Consider the following 20,917-nt stretch of genomic DNA (forward strand, 5'->3'; position numbering starts at 1 on the left):
AGTGAAGTCAGTGGGCAATTTCCCATTTCTTTGCCATTGTCATTTCTATTGGTGGGATAATGTCCATGTGCCTTATTCTTCAAGGCGCTGACATGCTGGGGAACGAATAGAGTTGAAAATAACATGGACTGGAGTATATCTCAATTGCCTTCTACCAGTTATTTAGATTTTTATTCCTAAAGTTTATGTCAGTTTGTTTATCTGTTTGTTTAGCTTTCAGATTATCAGATGGAGGGTATGTTTTGATTCTAAAATTCAGGTAATCTAGTAAAACCAAATTTTCTTAATCTAAGACTGCAGTTTATTTACAGAGAGAGACGTGGTATAAACCAGTATCGTGAGCTTCTGTTCAGTAGTATCAGTAAAAGGTAAAATGCCTCAGTTTAACCTTGCAGAAGGCACACATAACCCAGTCTTAACAGATCCTTTGAACTATGGAAGATACAGATCTGGAGCTTTTCTATCCTACAACATGAACGTTTAAGGGTAACCAACAGTTCATGAAATTTTTCTATACCTTTACTGCCCCTAAGAAAAACAAACAGAATACAGTAATTGCATTACATGCACTTAGAAGCGCTTCCTTGCAAAGTACTGTTTGTCTGCAGATGGAAGGAAAAGGGAAAATGCCCTGTGGAGCGGAATTTGGTGAAAGCCTTCAGTTGATTGACAGTCCAACAATGAAACTAATGTGTAGCCAGCTGTGTGCTTTTGATGTGGTTGCAGCAGTGCTGATGAAGAGGAAAGACTGTTAATGCTTTAGGCCCTTTGTCTGATTGATCTTTAAATAATTGTAATCTTTGTATGCGTTCAGTTCTAAGTATTATTTTCTTCTAATTTTTACCTCTCCCCTGTTGCAGTGAGTAGAGCTGTTATTAAGCTAATTGACTTGCAGCAAGGGAGAAATTATTTCCTTTAGCACTGAAAATGAGAGGATTTGTATGAGCATCAGCAGAACCTGCTGTATCTTAATGTGACCCTGAACTGGCACTACAGAAGAAAGTACAAAGCCAAAGGCATTCAGACTCAGATCATCCCTTTCTGTCCATCTTGCTTGGCACAACCTCATATTTAACTGTGCTCAGTGTGAGAAGCAGGAAAGGTGGTTCAGTTTGACAGGCTTGCCCAAGTTCACGGGTAAGTGAGAAGGGCACTGGTTTCATCTCTTTGCTGTCCTCTCATGCCCATTTTAGGAACTCTTGGGAACTCCAGAAATAGTTGCCATTAATTGGGGCAGGGAGGAAAATCAGTTTTGCTGAGCATTTTGTATTCCTCGCCTTTCTATCTGTACTTCAAAACCCACCTATAAAAGCCAGACAGAGTCTGGTATTTTGTGGGTAGAAAAGAAAAAATACAAAAAAAATCCTAAATGAACAGGCAGTGTGGAAAGGCTGTGGAACAGACAGGAGTAATTGTCTCTTTAGTGGTGATTCCTTGTAACAGTGGACAGGAAATGCATTGAAACTGTGGCAATAAGAAAACTTTACTCTTCTATGATCCTTAAAATTCTTGAATGGAAAGCTTGTGCTTTGGCAGTGGTTTAGAGTGAAGCAAGTCTTTTGGACAGTACTGCTGCTACTGAATCACAAGGGGAATGAGCAACAGCAGGGTTCCTGACTGCCAGATCAATAATTCAGAACTACACTAAATCCATCATTTTGGTTGAGCTCATAACTTCTATGGCTCCATCATATTTGTAGTGGAGACACCACTACATAAAGGGAATGCCACTTGCTGGCAGTCTGTGAGAGGACAGGTCCATGGCAGCTGTGAAAGCAGCAGGACAACCTCAGGGCTAAAAAGGAAGTGGCAAGCTGGAATCTCTGTGGTGGAATTGACCACAGCTTTTCTGCAAGCATACAGGTCTGAAAGGACTGTCTTTCAGCTATTAAAAATACATACTCAATATAGACTGTGCTCTGATTTGTTATTCTATCACTTTGGCAGTCTAATGGAGCAAAACCTGCTGTTACTGAGTCTCTGAATACCTGAAACAAAACTGTTCAGAGTAACTTGGAAACAATACCAAAGCTGCCAACAGACCATGCACAGAGCCAAATTAATTGGAATATAGGTGTTCTGAGAGTTAGATGTACTCTTGTGGCCTGTAAACATTTGCTCAGTAGCTAAAACACCAGCAATATTCCAAATTGGTAATGCATCTGCTTGTAGTGCCTCGCCGAGACCACAGAATTAATTGTCAATCATAATTTTACTTAATTTTGAAGGGTTGCACAGAACTTCATTGAGTTGGGAGGCCTCAATGCTGCCTTATAATGTTGTTGCACAGATGGGAGGGTGACAGTGCCTGTGACAAAAGTACCTTGACGACTGGTTTATTAGTAGGAATTTAATCAAGTTGGAATTGCCTGCAACAGATCTATCTATGGTAAAAAAAAAATAAGTGCCCATTATGTAATAAATGTTTATTAGCAATTTTTTCTTACACCAACTCTTCTAGCTCCAGATTTGAAATGCCAAAATAATTAATCCCTTTAAGATCGTCAGTGTTCTACAAGTCCCAGACTTCACATCCCTGATGCTTGCCACAGCTAACCTCTGAAAAGAGTCTTCTCTCTGCTGTAGGATCTGATCCTGGCAGCTTAATAGAGACCCTTTGACTCCGGGGGGAAGAAGCCACTCTTGGGAATGGTAATACCATTCCTCTGGGAGACAGGCAGCTCTGGTTTTGTCAGGAAACAGCAGCTGTTACCAAGACTCTAGAAGCTTAGTTAGTAATGTCCTTTTTGTATAATTTCAATAGGTGCAGCATCTTAGTAATCTTGATTTTGTAGTGATCAGTATTTTTTAAAATGCCCATCCAGCTAATACAACATCCATCACTATAAGCTAGGCAACTTGTTGAATCGTTTCATTCTGTTCAAGTTGTTCATCAAGCATCTCTCTGCCCTTCATACATAAATTAGATCAGGCTGGTTCATCTTTTCCTGAGATGTGATTTAATAGCAGCACCTCATTGGTCTCAAGTCTGGTTTGTTGACCTAGAAGCTATTGCCTCTAATTGGGAAATGTTGTAGTCAGGAAATACCTAGCACAGAATGAGCCATCAAAAAGATAAAAGCTCTTTCTCCTGAGTGCTTGTTCTCATTTCCCTGCATTTCTGCAGTACCAGTCAGAATCCCTAATAAATTCAGGACTGGGGAAGGAGAGCAAACATAACTTAGACCTCTGCTTTTACTCTGGGGAAAGAGAAAATGCTGAGGAGAAGCTGGAATGAGAAGGTAGAGCACAGGAAAGCATCTTTGCTGTTCTGATCTGAAAATGTGTGAGAGCAGGAAAGGAGCTCCTGCCCAGAGGCCAGATTTAATCCCAAACCATCATTTTAAAAATTGTTTGCATTCCATTTCAGTTCCCTTGTGAAGGATATTAAATCCCGTGGAGAGTGTGTGTTGAAGTGCAACCAAAATGATGGTTTGTTTATGAGGAACAACTAAAAAAGGGTGATCCTTCTGCCCTGAAATAAAGAAAGTGCTGAGATGCCTGAAAGAAACTGTTTGAGAAGAGTGCTGAAAATAATAAAATCAAATAAGCTCTTTTTATCTGAAAGGGAGGTTAAAATTCTTGTTAGAGTAAATATAAATCCATTCACAACTGCTTCCCTTTTGAAGGAGGAATAAAGAAATATATGAAGCTCTGTTTGTATTTTACGGCATTTCCCAGAGGTGGAAGATTATTGAACAAATAGTGTTATTTACTAGATGTAGCCTTGTGTAATGGCCACAAAGGATTCCTTTTATGTCTCCTGATTGGTGCTTCCAAGAGAGTAAATCTTTAGAAGCATAGCATGCTTTTAGTTGCAGAGAAAGAATAATGATTCTTGTTAATTAGAACTTAGTTGAGTGACTCAGGATGTGGTATTACAGAGCAAATCAAAGCATCATAACCCAGTATGGAAGGGAAAAAGTCATCATTATGTTTTGTCCTGGTGTGAAACAGCACCACCTGCAGATGGAAGGGGAATGATGTGCATGCCCATCCTTCTGCACAGGGAACTGGGGAGTGATCCACCATCTCTCTCAGCTAATATGTGATATTTTTGGTGCTATGTAGAAGAGATCTTTTGTACAGTTTAAAGTCACGTATTGGATCGTGTATCTGGTTGCTTAAGTATGGACTTATTTACAAGATTCAGCCATTTGAACCAGGATTTGATCATCTTTTTGTTCTAAATAATTAACCATAAAGTATTTGACTTAAAAAATATAACTAAAATGGGAGCTTAGGTCTCTGATAATTTTTCCACTTCACTGACACAGTTTTATATGCTGGAAATTATTTATGATGATGTGTCCAGTCAATTTCTCAGCCTGCACTGACATTCTTAAAATTACAGTGATACTCTCTTCAGGGAAAAAATAATCATATTTTCCCCGAACTAGCAATCTTTTCAGCTTCTCTTGCTTTTTCTTTCATAGCAGTGCTGTAGTTGTTGGCAGGTGAGGAGTTGCCAGGAGAGGTGAATTGACATTAAAAATGTGAGAGGTCAGCCCACATGTAGGAAAGGGGCTGTCAAGAAAGCAAGTTAACCTTTTTTATGGAGACCTGCTGATTGTATCTTTGGTGAGAACAGCTTAGTCCTGTGGCTGCTCTGTTCCTGCTTTGAGAACTGAAATAAAAAAGGAAACTTGAAAAGGTTATATATTTGGTTGCCTAAGGGGAAGGGGTTTTCAATCTCAGTCCTACCTGCAAAGAAAGATCATCTCCCAGTGATTTAGCAGTGTATATCTTCTAATTTTACCGTAAATACCAGCTTTTCATTCTTTTCTTTTTCCTTTTTTTATACTTAGGGCTGGAATTCCGTTACAAAAGATTAACTTCAGTTCTTGAACTAATTTCAGAATTGTGACCATGATAAGCTTTTCTTTTTTTAAAGAGGCTTACATCATCAGGTCTTACTTTAAATAGAAGTTGCTCGTTCATGGCATTAGCAGATTTATTTATAAAAAAATCATGTTTCTCTTTTTTAATGGAAATTAGTCTGGAGAGTTTATTTTGGGAGAGTTCTACTTTAAAAAGAGCTTCAAGAAAGAAATCACTGGTGGAGAGGCGAGGGTTTGCTGTTTTCAGTGTAAGAGCACACTGTTACATCAGTGAAAAATTACCTTGGAAAGGGATCATTTCACAAAACAGAGATTTTGGTCTTCAGCCCTTCCTCAGTCCCTGAGAGCCCATCCTTGCAGTCTGTGTATTCCAGCTCATTTGTAGAAGGGATCAGCTGCTTATTCTGTAAAACTTAGACCTGCAGCCACAAGATCAAAGTCACAGCAGTGGAGCTCAGCTGCTTCCTTAGTCTCTGACTTCCTTACTCTTCCACAAAAACAGAAGTCACATTTTTGACATTGCATTTGTATTCCTCTTAAAGTAAAGCTGTGGGCATTGTTTTTGCTGTGTGCTGTGGAGCAAATGTACATGGTGTCGGTGTTGCCCAGCCCCAGGGTAAGGTTGCACATCCTGCTGCTCACAGAGCTCGAGGGAGCTGTTGCAGCGTTTTCCTCATTGATTGCATTGGGTCGACTTGAGCAGAAGGATGTAATTCAATGAAGGGCAAGGGTGCTAAGGGCTGTGTGAATGTGATCCAAGGCTTGCTGCACTGAATAGGAGCAAAATGCAGATGAGATTTACATTACCTGGGGCTGCACTGCCATCTAGTGACGCAAAGAGTCGAGGTGTGTTCTTCATTTTGTCTCCCACAGATCAGCATCTTCATGACTCACCTGTCGAATTACGGCAACGACCGCCTGGGCTTGTACACCTTTGTCAATCTGGCCAACTTCGTTCATACCTGGACAAACCTGAAACTGCAAACCCTTCCCCCGCTCCAGCTGGCTCACAAGTATTTTGAGTTATTCCCTGAGCAGAAGGACCCTCTCTGGCAGGTGAAGGCTGAGCAAGAGATCAGAAAAAAATTGTCTTGACAGTGTTTTTTTGGGTTTTTTTAAATTCTTTGTTTTACTTTCTTGTAAAGAAAAGCAGTCATATTCTTTAGTTGGTTCCATAAAGCAGCCTAATGAAGCTTCAGGATGTGATTGTGTTCCCTGTCACTTGTAAAAGGCTGTGAAATCAATATGCTTTAAGATTGTGATTAAAATTATCTTTAATTCATTTTATTTGTGACTCTACTTGCTTCTAGTAATGTGGGGAAAGGCAGGAAAGTGTATGTTGTGTTATTTCTCTTTTCTTTTTGGATCTATCAGGAATGAAGCATTTGACAGAGAGGTTTATAGCAATTAAAGAAATGAACTTTTCTCCCAGTGAGTTGGGAGAAGAGGGCATCCCAAAAGAGTAAAGAGCATTAAGACCATGGGTACCCTACTTAATGAAGTAGGAATAGACTAGATAGAACAAAAAGTTACTCACAATACTGAGAACTGCCCAAGGAAGAAGTTTGCCAAGAAGCTGTAGGTACCTGAGTCCTGGCAGTGATAAAATAAGCCCAAATATAATCTTTTTGAGGTGTCTTGGTGGAAATACTCCAAGGAGCAAACTTTACTAAATCAAAGATAAAATGTATTTATGTTTTAAACATGGTGCTTACTCAAACGTTTTCCAGCCTTGGATATTGGATTGTCAACTTAAGAGTCTGAGATTGCAAATTCATACTTAAATGTGCATCTTGAAATTCATGCTGGTTTTGAATAAAACATTGAACTAGAGGGCAAAATGTCAGGGATTTTGGATAATACTAAGAAAGAATTATTTTTAAAATGGAAATTAGCCTGTAGCCAAATTATTTGGAAAATTAAAATTAATTAGAAAAGATACTTGTAAGTAACAGTGACTAAGACATACTGTATGTGGTGTATTTTGTACATAATTAATGTGATTTTGAATACAGGTATATAGTTTTAAGCCTCAATGGGATACAAAGGGATAATTCTCTTCATCTCAATGCAGTATTGCCAAACAACGGTGTCAAAAACTGTTTGTGAGTAGCATTTCCAGAAGAAAATTTAACTGGTTCAATTGTAAATCAGCAAAACCCCCAAAGATTATTATTATGTACTGATTTGAACTGGAGGATCAGAATATATGTTTGTGAATAGAAAGCTTTGAATCATAACTGATTTAGTCTTTCAGTTTAAAAACTGCAGCATGTATTGTGTGTAGCTGTTACAGGAATGGAGCAACTACATATGTGTGGAATATATTTCTTCAACATCTTCCCCTTAAAATAAATTGCAAACACGTGAGAGAATCAGGTTCTGACCTGGTTACATTGGAAATAACATTCTGAATCATTGTAGTACTTTTGGAATGCACAACTTGGTTTTCAATCATAAGGAAAAATAATAATTTCTGGTAAGAATATTTGTACATGGGTGAAAAATAGGTAGTTTACATATAAGGGTAATTTAAGAGCATTATCAAGTGTGATGACCAATGAAATTCTGAGTTTTCTTCTCTGTTTTAGAACCCCTGTGATGACAAAAGGCACAGAGATATCTGGTCTAAGGAAAAAACCTGTGATCGGTTACCAAAATTCTTGGTTGTAGGACCCCAGAAAACTGGTGAGATTTTCTTGTATTCCAGCAGGATAGGCTATGTATAAGTTCAAATCAGTATAACAGTTAATCACTGTTGACTCAGGCTGCTGTGTAGAAATCTTGATCACTAACAGCATTTTTTTATTCTCAGATAACATGCAAATATAGCTTAATAAAGTAAGTTACAGCAGCAGGCAGTACACATTGGAAAAGGGTTCAGGTGTGTGTCACATTTTTTGGGGCTTAATGTCAAACTAAGTGAACTTTGATAAAAAGATGAACAAGATAGATAAGCTCTTGTCAAAGTGGGAAAAGGAAAGGACAGGAAAGACATCTTTCAGATGGGTTGGATTCTGAATTGCAAGTTCTTGGCTGTGGTGTAAGTGTCTTGTTTATAGAATCTTGTTATTTCTCGGCATTTTTTTCAAGTCAACAAGTTCCTAATGGACAGTTTTAATTACAAGATTGCAGTAGTTCATCAATTAACTCAATGGTTTTTCTTCTCTGTAATCAGAAAATTGCATGTAAGCTTCCTTTCATATTCACCAATCCCCGGTAGCTACTGAATGCAAGATTTTTAAATTATTTTTGTGACAGTCTCATATAAACCAGTCATTCTTTTCGAAATACAGCTATTTTAAGTGGGGAAAATGGATTTTCCGCACTGGCACTCCAGTATCCATGTTAACCATTTGCATTTCTTTAAATGTCTTAATTTTAAAAGCTCAGAAAGCACAGGATGTTAGGTGACATAAATAAACATCCCCTCAGCATAATGCAGTTGAATAAAGCTGATTTAGTCGCATCTGCTGCGGCTATGATCCCCCCAGAAATGTGTGTATGTGTATTTTTATTTTAAATCTTGGACTTTTATCTTGTTTGCAGGTACTACAGCCTTGTATTTGTTCCTGATCATGCATCCTTCCATCATTAGTAACTCCCCCAGCCCAAAAACCTTTGAGGAGGTACAGTTCTTTAATAGAAATAACTACCACAGGGGGATTGATTGGTAAGATGGGTTATTAGTATAAATATAAAAGTTTATATATTGTTAACAATAGAAAAATGGCATTACTGTTGGTAATGGTAACTGTGCATTTATAAAGTGAGATGAGAAATAACCTTCAGTGTCCTTCTGAAATGAGAGATAAATGCAAGTGAATAATTGTCTTACTATAGAAGATCATAAATGCACTAACTTTTGTGAGGCTTTCCTGTAAATATCCAGATATTAATATGTGCAAAACAGTAACAAAGTATGTATTTCTCATTACACATGCCTTTGAGGGTGGGACAGTAATGGTTGTTAATTGGATATATGGACAGAAAAGTTCCTGCTGGCAATTTCTTAAGGGTAAAAAAGAAGATAGTATCAGGGAGAGACATTTTTTCCTTTAAATAGGATATTTAAATAGTAATAATGTAAAGGGGGGGACAGGGAAAGCCTCTCAAAATGTTCTTCAAAGACCGAGTAATGAGGAGAATGTGTCCCTGTGGGTCAGTAAGTGGTGCTGAGGCAGAGCCTGTGTCCCTGCTGCCATGTTCACTGTGGCTCCCTGGGAGTCCCCAGGCACAGCTGCACCCGAGGGTCACTCCTGATTCCTCTGCTTTCACAAAGTGCTGCCCTGTAAAGCTCTGCAGCATGAAAGCTGGTAAAGTGCTGGAGTGACTGGGGAGTACCAGGGAAGGATTATTGATTCTCGTCTTCTTTCTTTACCCCCAGTTTAAGGGAGAATACTTTTATTGCCTTTGACTTTGTGTTCATCCATAAAATTAACAGGGTGAAAGCTGTTCTGCGCTCTCAGTGCAGACACATCAGGTCCAATTGGTTTGTACGCCACTCGTTTTCCCAGAGTTGTAACTGCAGCAGCAGCAGCAGATTGTCACTGGGAAGGGTGGTGAGTCAGCCACTTGTGCCAATGAAGAGGTGCTGGGTGAATGACTGGCAGTGGGAAATTGCTGCTGAGGTGTTTGGAGTCACAGAGGCAAGGCACAGCAGCTCCATACTGATGAAGCAGCCTCAGTACAGCGAGCCAGTTCTTCCACAAAATCAATGTTTTCATGTTGCTAGAAAACTACTTCACTGCTTCACTCTTTCCTCCTGCCTTACCCAGTTCCCTAAGGTGCAGGTACAATTTGGCTGCCAGAGGAATGCCAGATTACCATCATCTCAATGTGGCACAAGTGCGTACAGCTCACGGTGCTCAGCCTGTCTGGACCAGGCACGTTCTTTTAACAGGTTCTCACTACAGCACCCACTTTGTGCCCCACCACCCCTGCCAGGTTGCCACAGTTAAGTCTTGGATCGTCAGAACTCCCTGTTGGTGTAGCTGCTTAATTCTTAGGTTTGCATTCTGTCTGCCAGACAGATCTCTCAGACCACTGAGTCCAGTGGTTTATTTTAATGCTGGCTTGTAATGAGCTTACCACTTAGTAATTAGATACAAGGACTCTCCTCGTTAGTCCGTTAATTGGCTGGGATTCTTGCAAGAATCACAAGTATCAATCAGTTCACTTTTCATTTATGGTTGTGGAGATAGGGCCTTATCCCTGAGCTGACTCTGACTTAGCCTTTGTGCAAGCTTGGATTTAGAGCAAGGCCAACAACAGAGGCACAAAAGGGGTTCTTTTAGCCCTCGGAACCTCAATGTTGCCATTTTGAAAGCAGTATAGATGTAAATTGTAGTCTTCCAATAGAGATGGCAGAGTAGTAAGATGAGAATTGATCCTGCTGTTGTTGAAATGGAGAAGTCTGAATAGACCAGTCCTGCATTTCTTTATGTAAGCGTTGTTACGGGTTTCTTGCACACGTTTCTCTAAAGCTTCCCAGCTTTGCCCTGACTGAATTTAATAATTGTCTCATGAATAAGGGACTGAGCAAGACCTTTGCAGTCCATGTCCAGCAGAAATGCTGACCCTAAACTTAGAAACTTCTTGGTAGCACACCTGGTCCAGTCTCTTCCCATTTTTCACTGCTTGCACATCATCTTCTCCTTTTTTCAGATTTTCCATGTTGCCTAAAGAATCAGTTTACCTTTTTTATTTCCAAAATTCAGTGTAGTGCCGTATTTGATGTTAAAGGCTCACAGCCTTCATTGCCTTGTGTTTATCATTTTACTTCCAGGACTTCAGTACAGCAGCATAATAACTCCACACGTGCTCTAGATTTGCCCCGAAGTGCCTGTTGCCGCTCTTAAAGCTGGCCTTCTTCTTTCCTGGTAAAGCCTCCTGAGGCCACACAGTCAGGCAGAGTCATTAGCTTCTAATAATTTTGTGAGGAAAAATGGGTACAACTTCATCATTCTCATCAAATCAGCCCCAATACTTTTGGGACATAAGAGTCCATTGACTTCTGTGGTTACAATTTGAATGCAACAAGAGCACATCATTTGTATTTAGAAGAAGCTCATGTGTATGAATAGAGCAAATCTCACTCCTTAAGCATGATCTTCAGAAGAGGCTATTTTAAATAACATTTCTTTTCTCAGTACAGGTTAACTGAATCAAAGTCAAGAGGGCCAAAATTTCCCATTTATTCATTTCCGTAGTAATAATGAGAAGTGGTCTAAGCATTAAGCATAGAGAAGTCCTTGTATGACAGCAATTTCTGGAATTTAACTGCAACTTCATTATGGATGAGGAAAGCTCACAAACAAAACTAAAAGGACTACAACCCAATTTTCCCAAGAAAACATGACTCATAGAAAAATAAGTGAACTATTCTGTCACTGCTTAGAAACCTTTTACCCGATGAAGCTGCGGGGGATTGTTTCAGTGCATCTTCCCCATGTAAACAGGTTCTTTTTTTTTTTTTTTTTTGAGTGAAAGCTATTCTGATACTAAGTAGCTTTTTCTTTCAGTATTGCACTTCAATTGATGTAGCAAAAGGCCAGATTTGGAAAACTCAATTTCTACTTCAGATTTCAGCTGTTTGTTCTGACTGAAAAGTGAGAACTTGCTAATTTTGAGCTACATAAATACTGTAACATTTTTATCCTGTTGAAAAAATAGCTGCAATGTCTAGTTAGATGTAGTGAGAAGAAAGCTAGTAGAAAGTAAAATATGATCAAAAATACAATGTAAACTTCTGTTTGCCTTTTTTTAAATTAGGCTTTTCTTTTAATTGAGTATTCTAGAGTGAAATATGCTTAACAGATTTATCAGCCTTTGTGTGATTTTTAAGGGGTTCTGAGGATGGTGTTGCTTTCCCAGGTACATGGATTTCTTTCCCACTCCTTCTAATGTCACCACTGACTTCCTCTTCGAGAAAAGTGCCAACTATTTCCATTCTGAGGAAGCTCCCAAGAGAGCTGCTTCCCTCATCCCCAAGGCCAAGATCATCACCATCCTCATCGACCCATCCGACCGGGCCTATTCCTGGTACCAGGTATGACCTTGGGAGAACATGGGCAGGCACAACTCCACATTTCCACCTTGAATCCTTTCTGTATAATTTCTCAGGATACATCTGTATAAAGCCAGTGGCCATCTGTGATAACCCATGAGCTATCTGTCATACTTTAAGGGTTAAAATACCAGAGACCATTTTTTCAAGTCTACCTGTAATGTAAACATGTTAAAATGGTTACTTAGTCAATTAATGCAAGTAATCAGCACATAAAGAAATTAGTATATAGACACAGTTATCTAATCCGTGCTCAAAATACACGATAGGTTAAGAAATTTTTGTCATTAAGAGCATCCAGTTTTGCCTTGTTTTCCCAGCTTTTGTGGTCTGTAAAGTTCCAGCAGTGTGCCTTCCTTTACAGCATCAGCGATCCCATGAAGACCCTGCAGCTCTGAAATTCAGCTTCTATCAGGTGATCACAGCTGGCCCTCGAGCCCCCTCTGAGCTCAGAGCTCTCCAGAAGAGATGCCTGGCACCTGGATGGTATGCTACCCACATTGAAAGGTGGCTCACTTACTTCCCACCTTACCAGGTGAATAAGACTCTTGACATCCTAATCTTACATATTTACTGTCTTAAAAGTTGACCTTTGTAAAAGTCTTGTCTACTGAGTACTGATCTGGGGGATATCCTACAAATCATTTTCCTCCTTCTGGCCCCGTGTAAGATCAAGCCTTAAACATGCACATCCTAAGCCTTGGACATCATGGGATAGCACCAGACCAGGCAGACAATATCACATGATCAGTATCTCCTTGGTAGATTTATTTCTGGAATGGAATTTCGTGACATTGGCAGTGTGTCTGGCACTGCTCCCCACCCAAGAGTTAGAGGGAGGTTGGCTGCAATCCCAACCTTCTGTTTATCCAGGACTCTTGTAGCTGAGACAAGTTGGCTGCAGGCTGCACCTTCTGTTTTCCTGGAGTGTGCCAGGGAAGCTCTGATGCATCTGGTTGGTGTTACTCTCCACATACTCTCTTTGCAGCCAGCCTTGTACCTCTCTTTATGAGACACACAATGCTGTAATATCCTGATTCTCATATTAAACTCTCCTCATTATGTTTTCGTTAGCTTTTCTCCAGAATTAACCTGCAAATATTGAATAATACGCATTTTCATGTGGATTTTTGCCAGATTTTGCATCCCACAGTGATAGTGAAGAACCAGCCCTGGTAGCCTTATGTTTTATCTGGAAAAGTAGTAGCCATTAATACAATTTTTTCTTTTGGCTGGACCAGTCTCTCTCAGTTTCCTGACAGTATTTCTTACCTCTCTAGATCCTTCACTGATATTTCTCTGTTGTCACAACAGCTTCCAAATATAATTTCAGATTTAATTAAGATGCTATTTACTCTGCTCCCAGGTCATTAACGATGATGACAATTAAGACTGGGCCCATTGTTGTTTCCTGGGGCAGTACTGTCCATATAATGAAAGAGTTTGACAGAGGTGGAAGTTCTAGTTGCAAGCCTGAAATAATGAATTTCAAATTAAACCTCCATTTATTTTCTCTGTTGTAGTTGCTAATTATTGATGGACAGCAGCTGAGAACTGACCCGTCTACAGTAATGGATGAAGTACAGAAATTTCTGGGAGTGTCTCCTCATTATAATTACTCGGAAGCCCTAACGTGAGTTAATTAGTTCATCATTTCACATGTTCCTACATTCCCAAAATACCAGTTAGTCTGTAAGTCAGCTCCCTGCAGAATAAAGCCTCTCATACTCCTTTGAGCTGTCAGTAGGGTGAATTGTTCAGAACACAATTAGGGGTTAAATTTTCCGTGAATCATTCACTGAGCCACTTGGTTGTTACAGAAGTAGAACTCTGACAGACAAAGTACTGCTTTGTGAGACTTGCATATGAATTTTGAATGGATTAAAAGGAATTTTACTTACGTAAGTGGAGCATGAAATGTTGATATGCATAAACAGAAATGAAATAGAATATATTTCTCTTTATTTTTGACATTAGCTGGATTCAGCAATATCAGTCAAGAATGTAACGTTCACTCCTTTAGATTCTGACTCCTAGATTTGGTTACACACACGTTTTACATGGCAAAATGTTTGTTTCAGGTTCGATTCACATAAAGGATTCTGGTGTCAGCTCTTGGAAGAAGGAAAAACCAAGTGTCTTGGAAAGAGCAAAGGCAGAAAATACCCTCCTATGGATTCTGAGGTAAACCATTGTGCTTGTTGCATTGTACAGGGATTCAGTTGGCACATACGGGACATGGCACAGGCAAAAACATAAAAATGGAGTGAAGACAAAATTAAGTAGGTGTTAATTATTTGACTACCTTTCCCTACAAAGGAGGTGTTTAAGATGGCTGTGGAGTGCATAGACTTTCAGTTCTTTATTTCAAATGTGAAAATTAAGTTATTAAAAAAACAACAGCAACAAAAAGCTCCACAAATTCTAAAACTTGGCGCCTCTTAGAAAATTAAACTTGGAGCTTTTGAAGCCCTGTCACCTTTACCTTATGGACTTCAGCAGCAGAGGTTCCACAGTGCAAGTTTCTTCTCAGTCATGATCAGATGGGTGGGTGTATTTGTGTGATCCCTTTTCTTTGAGACTAGTTAGACTGTGACAGGTAATGCACACTGTCCTATAATCTGGTTTTAAGAGAGATAAGGTTCTGTTTCTCTGAATGTTATAAATACCTTTCCCAGGCAAATGCTCAATGAGGAAATTTCCATCAGATCAAATGCTGTACCCAAGGACAGTTCAGTCTCCTCTCGTGGCTCTAACTTTTATGTTGATTCTGTCTTGCATTGCCATTTCGTTTAGCCTAACTAAAATGCAAATAAAAACTTCCAGTTTGAACAGCAGTAAGGATAAATGTACCAGGAAAGCTGGGAATTTTTTTCGCAGTACTTGAATTATAAATAACTTTATATTAGTAGAGTCATACTGATACAAAATCATTTGGTAAGAATAATTTTGGTCAGAGATAAAACTGTGTGCAACCTCTTGTCTTTTTCAACTCTAAATATTTTTGAAAATGGGGTTTGCTAACTGATATATATCTACATACAAAGACACTTCAGAAGCTGTTATTTCAGTCACACTGCAGTAAAAGTATCTGCATCATCTTCAGTGTAATTCTAAATTTACAAGACTGTCTAAGAATAGAATCAAATTCTTCTTTGACTTCGGTGTTCATTTTGGACAGCCTTTGTTTCCCTTGAAATTACCTTTTGGAGTTCAGCTCCTTGAATGCAGTAGATACATCACATAAAAGGAAGTAAAGTTTTGACACAGGTCAAACCAACTTTGAAGCCTCAAATTCACAGCAACTGCAGTACAGCATTTTATTAAATAAACCCCCCTCCTTTTGTATCCCTCAGTGCAGGGCCTTTCTGTCAAGCTACTACAGAGATCACAATGTGGAACTGTCAAAACTCCTCCACAAACTGGGACAACCCCTGCCATCGTGGCTGAGACAGGAGCTACAGAAAGTGAGATAGCATTGGAAAGGAGCGTTTTGAAATCTCCCTTCCACACTTCAGTCGTCATACCTAAACTTTCCAGCAGCTACCTGAAGGTCTTGTAAGATATACCTCTTCAAAAAAGTGTAAAGGATAGAAATTATTTCCATATGCTGGCATGTGGATTGTAAAAATACATGTGTTTCTTAGAGCTCTGGTGGGCCAAATCTTTCTCATAAACATTTCTGGGCCTGTGGACTTGTGGACTACTGTGCACATACGTGGAAGTTATTTATAACTGGTATAAACATCAGAGATACATGACCTGTCCAATTTCACGGTAAATACTCACATTTTTATATATCAGTTTAAAAGTATTGTGTCTCACATAGGTTTTGTGGCCCTTTGTTGGCCCACTGACAGTTTTTCTTACTATTTGATTGTTGTGTTGCATAAGATAAGAAAACTTAATGTAGCACAAAATGCAAGTGTACTTCTGCCTTTGGAATCAGCTTGCTGATGCCCAAAGTGTGTGTAAACACAGGGGAGCAGTACAGTTATCATGGATCATTTAGGCTGTGCATGGCAACAAATGCACCCAGCAAGATCTGGAATCCAGAGGTGTAGAAAGAAGACCACAAACATGCAAAACAAATCCTCTGATTATATCCTGCAACAACAAACACTTGCAATGTGGGTGGGAAGGACCTTTGTCTGTAATTAATGTCTGATTTTGTACTGACTGAGAGGTGAATTATCTGAGCAGAAATTAAATTGGATATGTGAAGCACCCAAGTTGCAGTATTAGGCTTCAACAGTAGCGATCCAAACTGGAGAAGGGCAAGGAAGAGTCTTGCTTTCACTCGTAGTTCTGTGAGCAGCCAGATCCGGGCACTGCGCTTGGGGCTTACGCTGCTGTGAGTCAGGAGTGACTCCACTGAAATGAATGAAAAACTCATTAAAAATGGAAACAGATCCTTTGTTTTACTGCCTTAATTTGCACCACTATTTTTTCCTTCATTTATTTGCCTTTAACCTATGCTTTTTCCCCCCTCAACCTGATCAAAGTTGTAGCATCTTTCTGCAACCTTTAGTTACCACGAGCTGCAAAAACTACCAGATTTCCAGATGAAAATACCAGTTCTGTTTTCAGACATATTCAACGTGTTTGGTATTCAATATTAGGAATAATCTTTAGAGGGGAAAAAAATAAACACGGTGTTTAGTCATGGTAAAAAATTAGACTCGAATCATGGGAAAATACAAATATCCACCCTTGCAGGTGGATATTTATGTGATAGTTTTCAACAATACATCTCTCAGTGCATCAGTTTACATGTGAGATAAAGTCTAATTAATAGTGCTTAGAAGTTGAGGAAGAGGGTCACTGGAAACTTCAGCCAAGTGTGGCCTTAATGCTTGTCCCTGAACTTTGGCTCTGAGTGTTTCTAAAGGCATGAAGGGTTAGTGAAAACAAAAGCACTACAGTACTAAATGCAAGGCTGTATTCAATAGCTCTGTAATGTTTTCATCATTTGTTTTAGGGTGAATACTGAAAGACATGCATCAAACAGTGGAAAAACTTCCTATGTCTCAGTGATGTTTTACGACATTTATGTAATCATATAATTTAACTTCCAAGGTAATGGAATGGAAACCAGTCTGTTATTGCCTAAATAGAAAACAGATGTTGAGATCCTTACTGTACCTCTAACTGGTAATCTTTTATTATTTATTGATTTTGTCTGTGTAATATGTGGTTTTGATAGGCCTGTAAAGAAAAAAATCTAGACAGATTTGCTGTATATAACAACATTCTTTACACAGCACATTTTTGCTAAGGCAATATGCATGATTAAGGATGAGGACCTACTAGAGTAGACATTTCTTAAGATGAACATCTCTATTATTTATTAGAATGAGAATTTCATTTCGCTTAAAATAGTCATATGGATTTTTCTCAAAAGATGACTTGTCTTAAAGTACTTATTTGATAAAAGAAACACTCTGGATTGTGAACATGTGTAAAAGCAAATACTCTGCATGCTATGGACAGCTTGTGCATCCTGCAAGCATCCATATAGATTTGTTACAGCTAAATTGAGTAACTGGAGAAAATACCTGGGGTTTTCATCCTGTCATGATTGATTTTACTCTTGATACAACCTGGAGTAACATCACTCAAACATTTTAAAAATGCAGGGATTGCACAAAGCTCCTGCTGTGCAGTGCTGCCTCAGTTACTCCATGTTCTTCACTGTAACAGTGTTATAGAATAGAGGAAAATGGGAAAAACTTTGGGCCCTATCAAGTGCCTGATGTTTTCAGGGTGCAAACACAGGTTGAGTGCCTCCTACATGCAGGAGGAATGGCCTTCAGCCACATTCCTAGTTCATTCTTTGTTCTAAAGAATTCACTCTCTGCCATCTTTCCCTGGGAAAGCAAGGCCATCAAAGAATGAGAATGAGTGGGCAGTCAAGGACAGAGTGGTGACATTGGTCACATTGTCCCTTGGGAACTTCACAGCCCATCTGTGGTCACCATGAGGCACTGGGACAGTAAGTCCTTCACAGCCTTCAAGGCCTTGGGTGGATTGTTACTTGTTTGTGAAAGGATGTTTTGAAGCCATAGGGGTTTTTATTCCAGACCTATTCTATTTCAATGTGTTCTTACATTTAACAGGAGCCTTTAAAAAGCACTTCTAACATGTGCAGCCAACTTGGCAAAGGAGGAGGAGGCTGAGCACAGCATGCAGACAGCAGCTAGGTGTGTGTCAGGAGATGCACATGAGTACAGCTGAGTAACAGAGTCACACCATATGAGTTACCTGACAAAGTGCAACCTCTTCTGTTCACAGCTTACCTGCAATCAGTGGTTGGTTTCCAGAAATAGACCGTCAGTATTAGTACTCCTAAAATAACGGATTTGTTACAACTAATCTCTAATTGTTTGCTAGTCCAAGTCGGATGTTTTATTGTGGCTGGTGACACAGCCATGGTTTCTGTTCCCCTGGTAGGTAACTGCACAAGCAATTTCTTTAACAAATGCTTGATTTTGTGAGTTTCATCTTCATTGTCATAAACATGACTCTGAAATTTGCTTTCTGCGGACATTAGTGCCATTAAAAAACAATGTGTGGTTCTGAGTAGATAGTGACCATTTGGGGTTGTAAACACAGAGCCTGATCTGAAATCACCTGATTATTTGAGCAAACATTCCTGAGAATACTGTGACATTTTCCCAGTTCTACTTGTGCAGAAAGAATTAGTTTGAATGATTTGCAGACTATCTTGTACAGAATATCCTTTTTCATTGCTTAAAAATGTGAAACTTCCTCAGGAAGAAATTAAATAGATATTTCAATGTTTATAGATGTAATACTCTTGTCATTCACATTGAATGAAAATTGCTGGAAACATTTTTCTCAGAGTTTTTTTAAATAAAAAATAGATATTATTCTGATAGTGGCATGGTATTTGAAGTGCAACAATAAACTCTGATAAGAAAATGTAGTGCTGTGTGGAAGCGACTTTCATGTTCACAAAAGCTTTCCTTTTCCAGGTTGGCTAGCAGCTCATGCAGCTTGACACTGAGCTACAACACAATCCAGCAGCACAGGAGCAGCATGAAATGTTTTCAGAAATTAAAAATACTGCTTATTCTTGCTGTGGGTGAACATTGCTGCTTTATGCAGCTGCTTGTTTTACTGCTTTTTCTTCTGCTTACTTTTTATTTCTTATGCCAGCACTTGCTAATGCACTGGAGAAACATCTCCAGAGTTTGCTATTTTTAAGATAACAAGCAAAATTTATTCAAATTATTTGCCTTGGGAATTCAGTAGTTTTGCCAATGCATCAGCCTACACAGACATGAGAAAAGCTTTTTTTGGACAAACCTCTAAAGATGGTATGAGTGTCCAAAGGAAAATTCACTGTTGTCAACAAATTCAGAACAGAGTATAAAAACATACTTATCTAACTGGGCAAAAGCTGCTTAGGGGTGTGGGAAATAGGAAACCTACATTAACAAAATACTGCATTCATTACAGAGAAATGATGCAATTTATAACTAAGAAGTCTTAACTTCTTGTATAATACCTATCACTATAATCTCTTAAAGAAACAGTAATGTGAGAACAGGTAGTAAGAAAAGGGGAAAGATCCTTGCTACGACTAATACCTTCTTGGTCTTTGTCTTTGATTTATCTACTTTTATATAATACTTCTTTTCAGTTCTTCCAACCCACAAATTCCTGCGGCTCAAAGGCAAAAGACACTTTTTTTTTTGTCTCTCTCGGCAACATCAGTGGAGAAAGCACAACAGTCAGCAAATTCCAGGAACAGGAACTTTACAACAGCTGAAACCAAGGGCTAGGGAAACCTGAATGGAGGAGGAATTAAAAAAAAATCAAGGGTGATCATCTGAAATACATGCATTGAGCCTGAGTCTTCCCTGGAGTGAGGATGACTAATAGTAGCTAAACAAGCTGCTGTGGTGTGAAGGTATAGCAATTATGTGAGATACAGACTTGATAACAAAGCATTTCTGTGTGAGAGGGTGCTCACACACTGGAACGGGCTCCCGGAGAGGTGGTTGATGCTCCAGGCCTGTCAGTGTGTAAAAATCATTTGGAAGATGCCTTTAACAACAGGCTATAACTTTTGGTCTGCCGTGAAGTGGTTGGGCATTTGCACTGATGGCTCTAGCGGGTCCCTTCCCACTGAAATAGCTTGTTGTGTCTTCTGTTCTGTCCTGCTCTGATGAAAAATGGGCGTGGGGAAATTTGGCCAGCGCGTAGTTGCTTTCTGGAAAAGGAAAACCGCCTGTGTTCACCTGAAGGGATGACTTCATTTTTCTAGCACATCTTTCACGACCTCGGCTTTTTTCTCTAGTCCATGGTTTTCAAATTAAAAGCAGTATTATTGTAGCATCCAAGGCCCGGTTTTGACTGCACCAGTTTTACACACACACACACACAGACACACAGACACACAGACACACACACACACACACACACACACACACACACACACACACGTGTATCTACGCAGATGCAGCCGCATCGTTGTCTAGACCGGCTGCCGGTCTCTGCTTTGTTTCGGAGAGTGCCTTAACCCGCGTTCCTGCCGGGGCTGCTCAGCGGTGCCTTGGGGAAGGAGTGGCAATCCCAAGGGGAGGGAGGGATCGATCCCCCTTCCTTCCTCGCGCCGCCGACCTCAGTGCGCCTGCGCGCCGTGGCCCCGCCCCGTCCGGGAGCCCCGCCCCCAGGCCGGGGTTCCGGCAGCGCGCGCTTCCCGCCGCCGGCGCGTGCAGGCTCGGTCGCGTGCCGATGGGGCTCCGCCTAGGCGGGCGCGCGGCGCGGCCGTTGCTGCCGAGGGGGCGCGCGGCGGGCGCTGGAAGCTGAGGGTGAGGCTGAGGGTGAAGGAGCAGTGGCGGCGGTGGTGCTCGCGGATCGGCGGATCGGGCGCGTTCTTCTCCACGGCGGCAGCGAAGCGTACGGAAGGTAGGCTCCGTGAGGGGGTGGGCTCCGTGGCAGGGAGGCCTGGTGGGAGCCGGGCGGCGGCGCGGTG

General features: G+C 40.1%; 1 protein-coding gene across 4 annotated transcripts in view; it reads left to right on the top strand.

Moving 5' to 3' along the window:
* LOC146437693 (bifunctional heparan sulfate N-deacetylase/N-sulfotransferase 3) overlaps positions 1–20,917 on the top strand; it is a 229,537-nt gene that overhangs the window by 207,037 nt on the left and 1,583 nt on the right. For 3 of the 4 annotated variants that reach the window (XM_085057629.1, XM_085057630.1, XM_085057627.1), the window contains 8 exons: positions 5,715–5,897; positions 7,433–7,529; positions 8,391–8,514; positions 11,718–11,892; positions 12,275–12,445; positions 13,434–13,543; positions 13,992–14,094; positions 15,267–20,850. In XM_085057629.1, coding sequence (XP_084913755.1) covers positions 5,715–5,897; positions 7,433–7,529; positions 8,391–8,514; positions 11,718–11,892; positions 12,275–12,445; positions 13,434–13,543; positions 13,992–14,094; positions 15,267–15,386 — 1,083 coding nt within the window. In that variant the 3' untranslated portion in view covers positions 15,387–20,850. The remainder of the gene's footprint in view (positions 1–5,714; positions 5,898–7,432; positions 7,530–8,390; positions 8,515–11,717; positions 11,893–12,274; positions 12,446–13,433; positions 13,544–13,991; positions 14,095–15,266; positions 20,851–20,917) is intronic. The other variant, XM_085057628.1, reaches the window with a different exon arrangement.

The sequence above is a fragment of the Lichenostomus cassidix genome, chromosome 4 (genome assembly GCF_008360975.1).
Source record: "Lichenostomus cassidix isolate B80296 chromosome 4, HeHo_3.0, whole genome shotgun sequence".
Taxonomy (NCBI): domain Eukaryota; kingdom Metazoa; phylum Chordata; class Aves; order Passeriformes; family Meliphagidae; genus Lichenostomus; species Lichenostomus cassidix.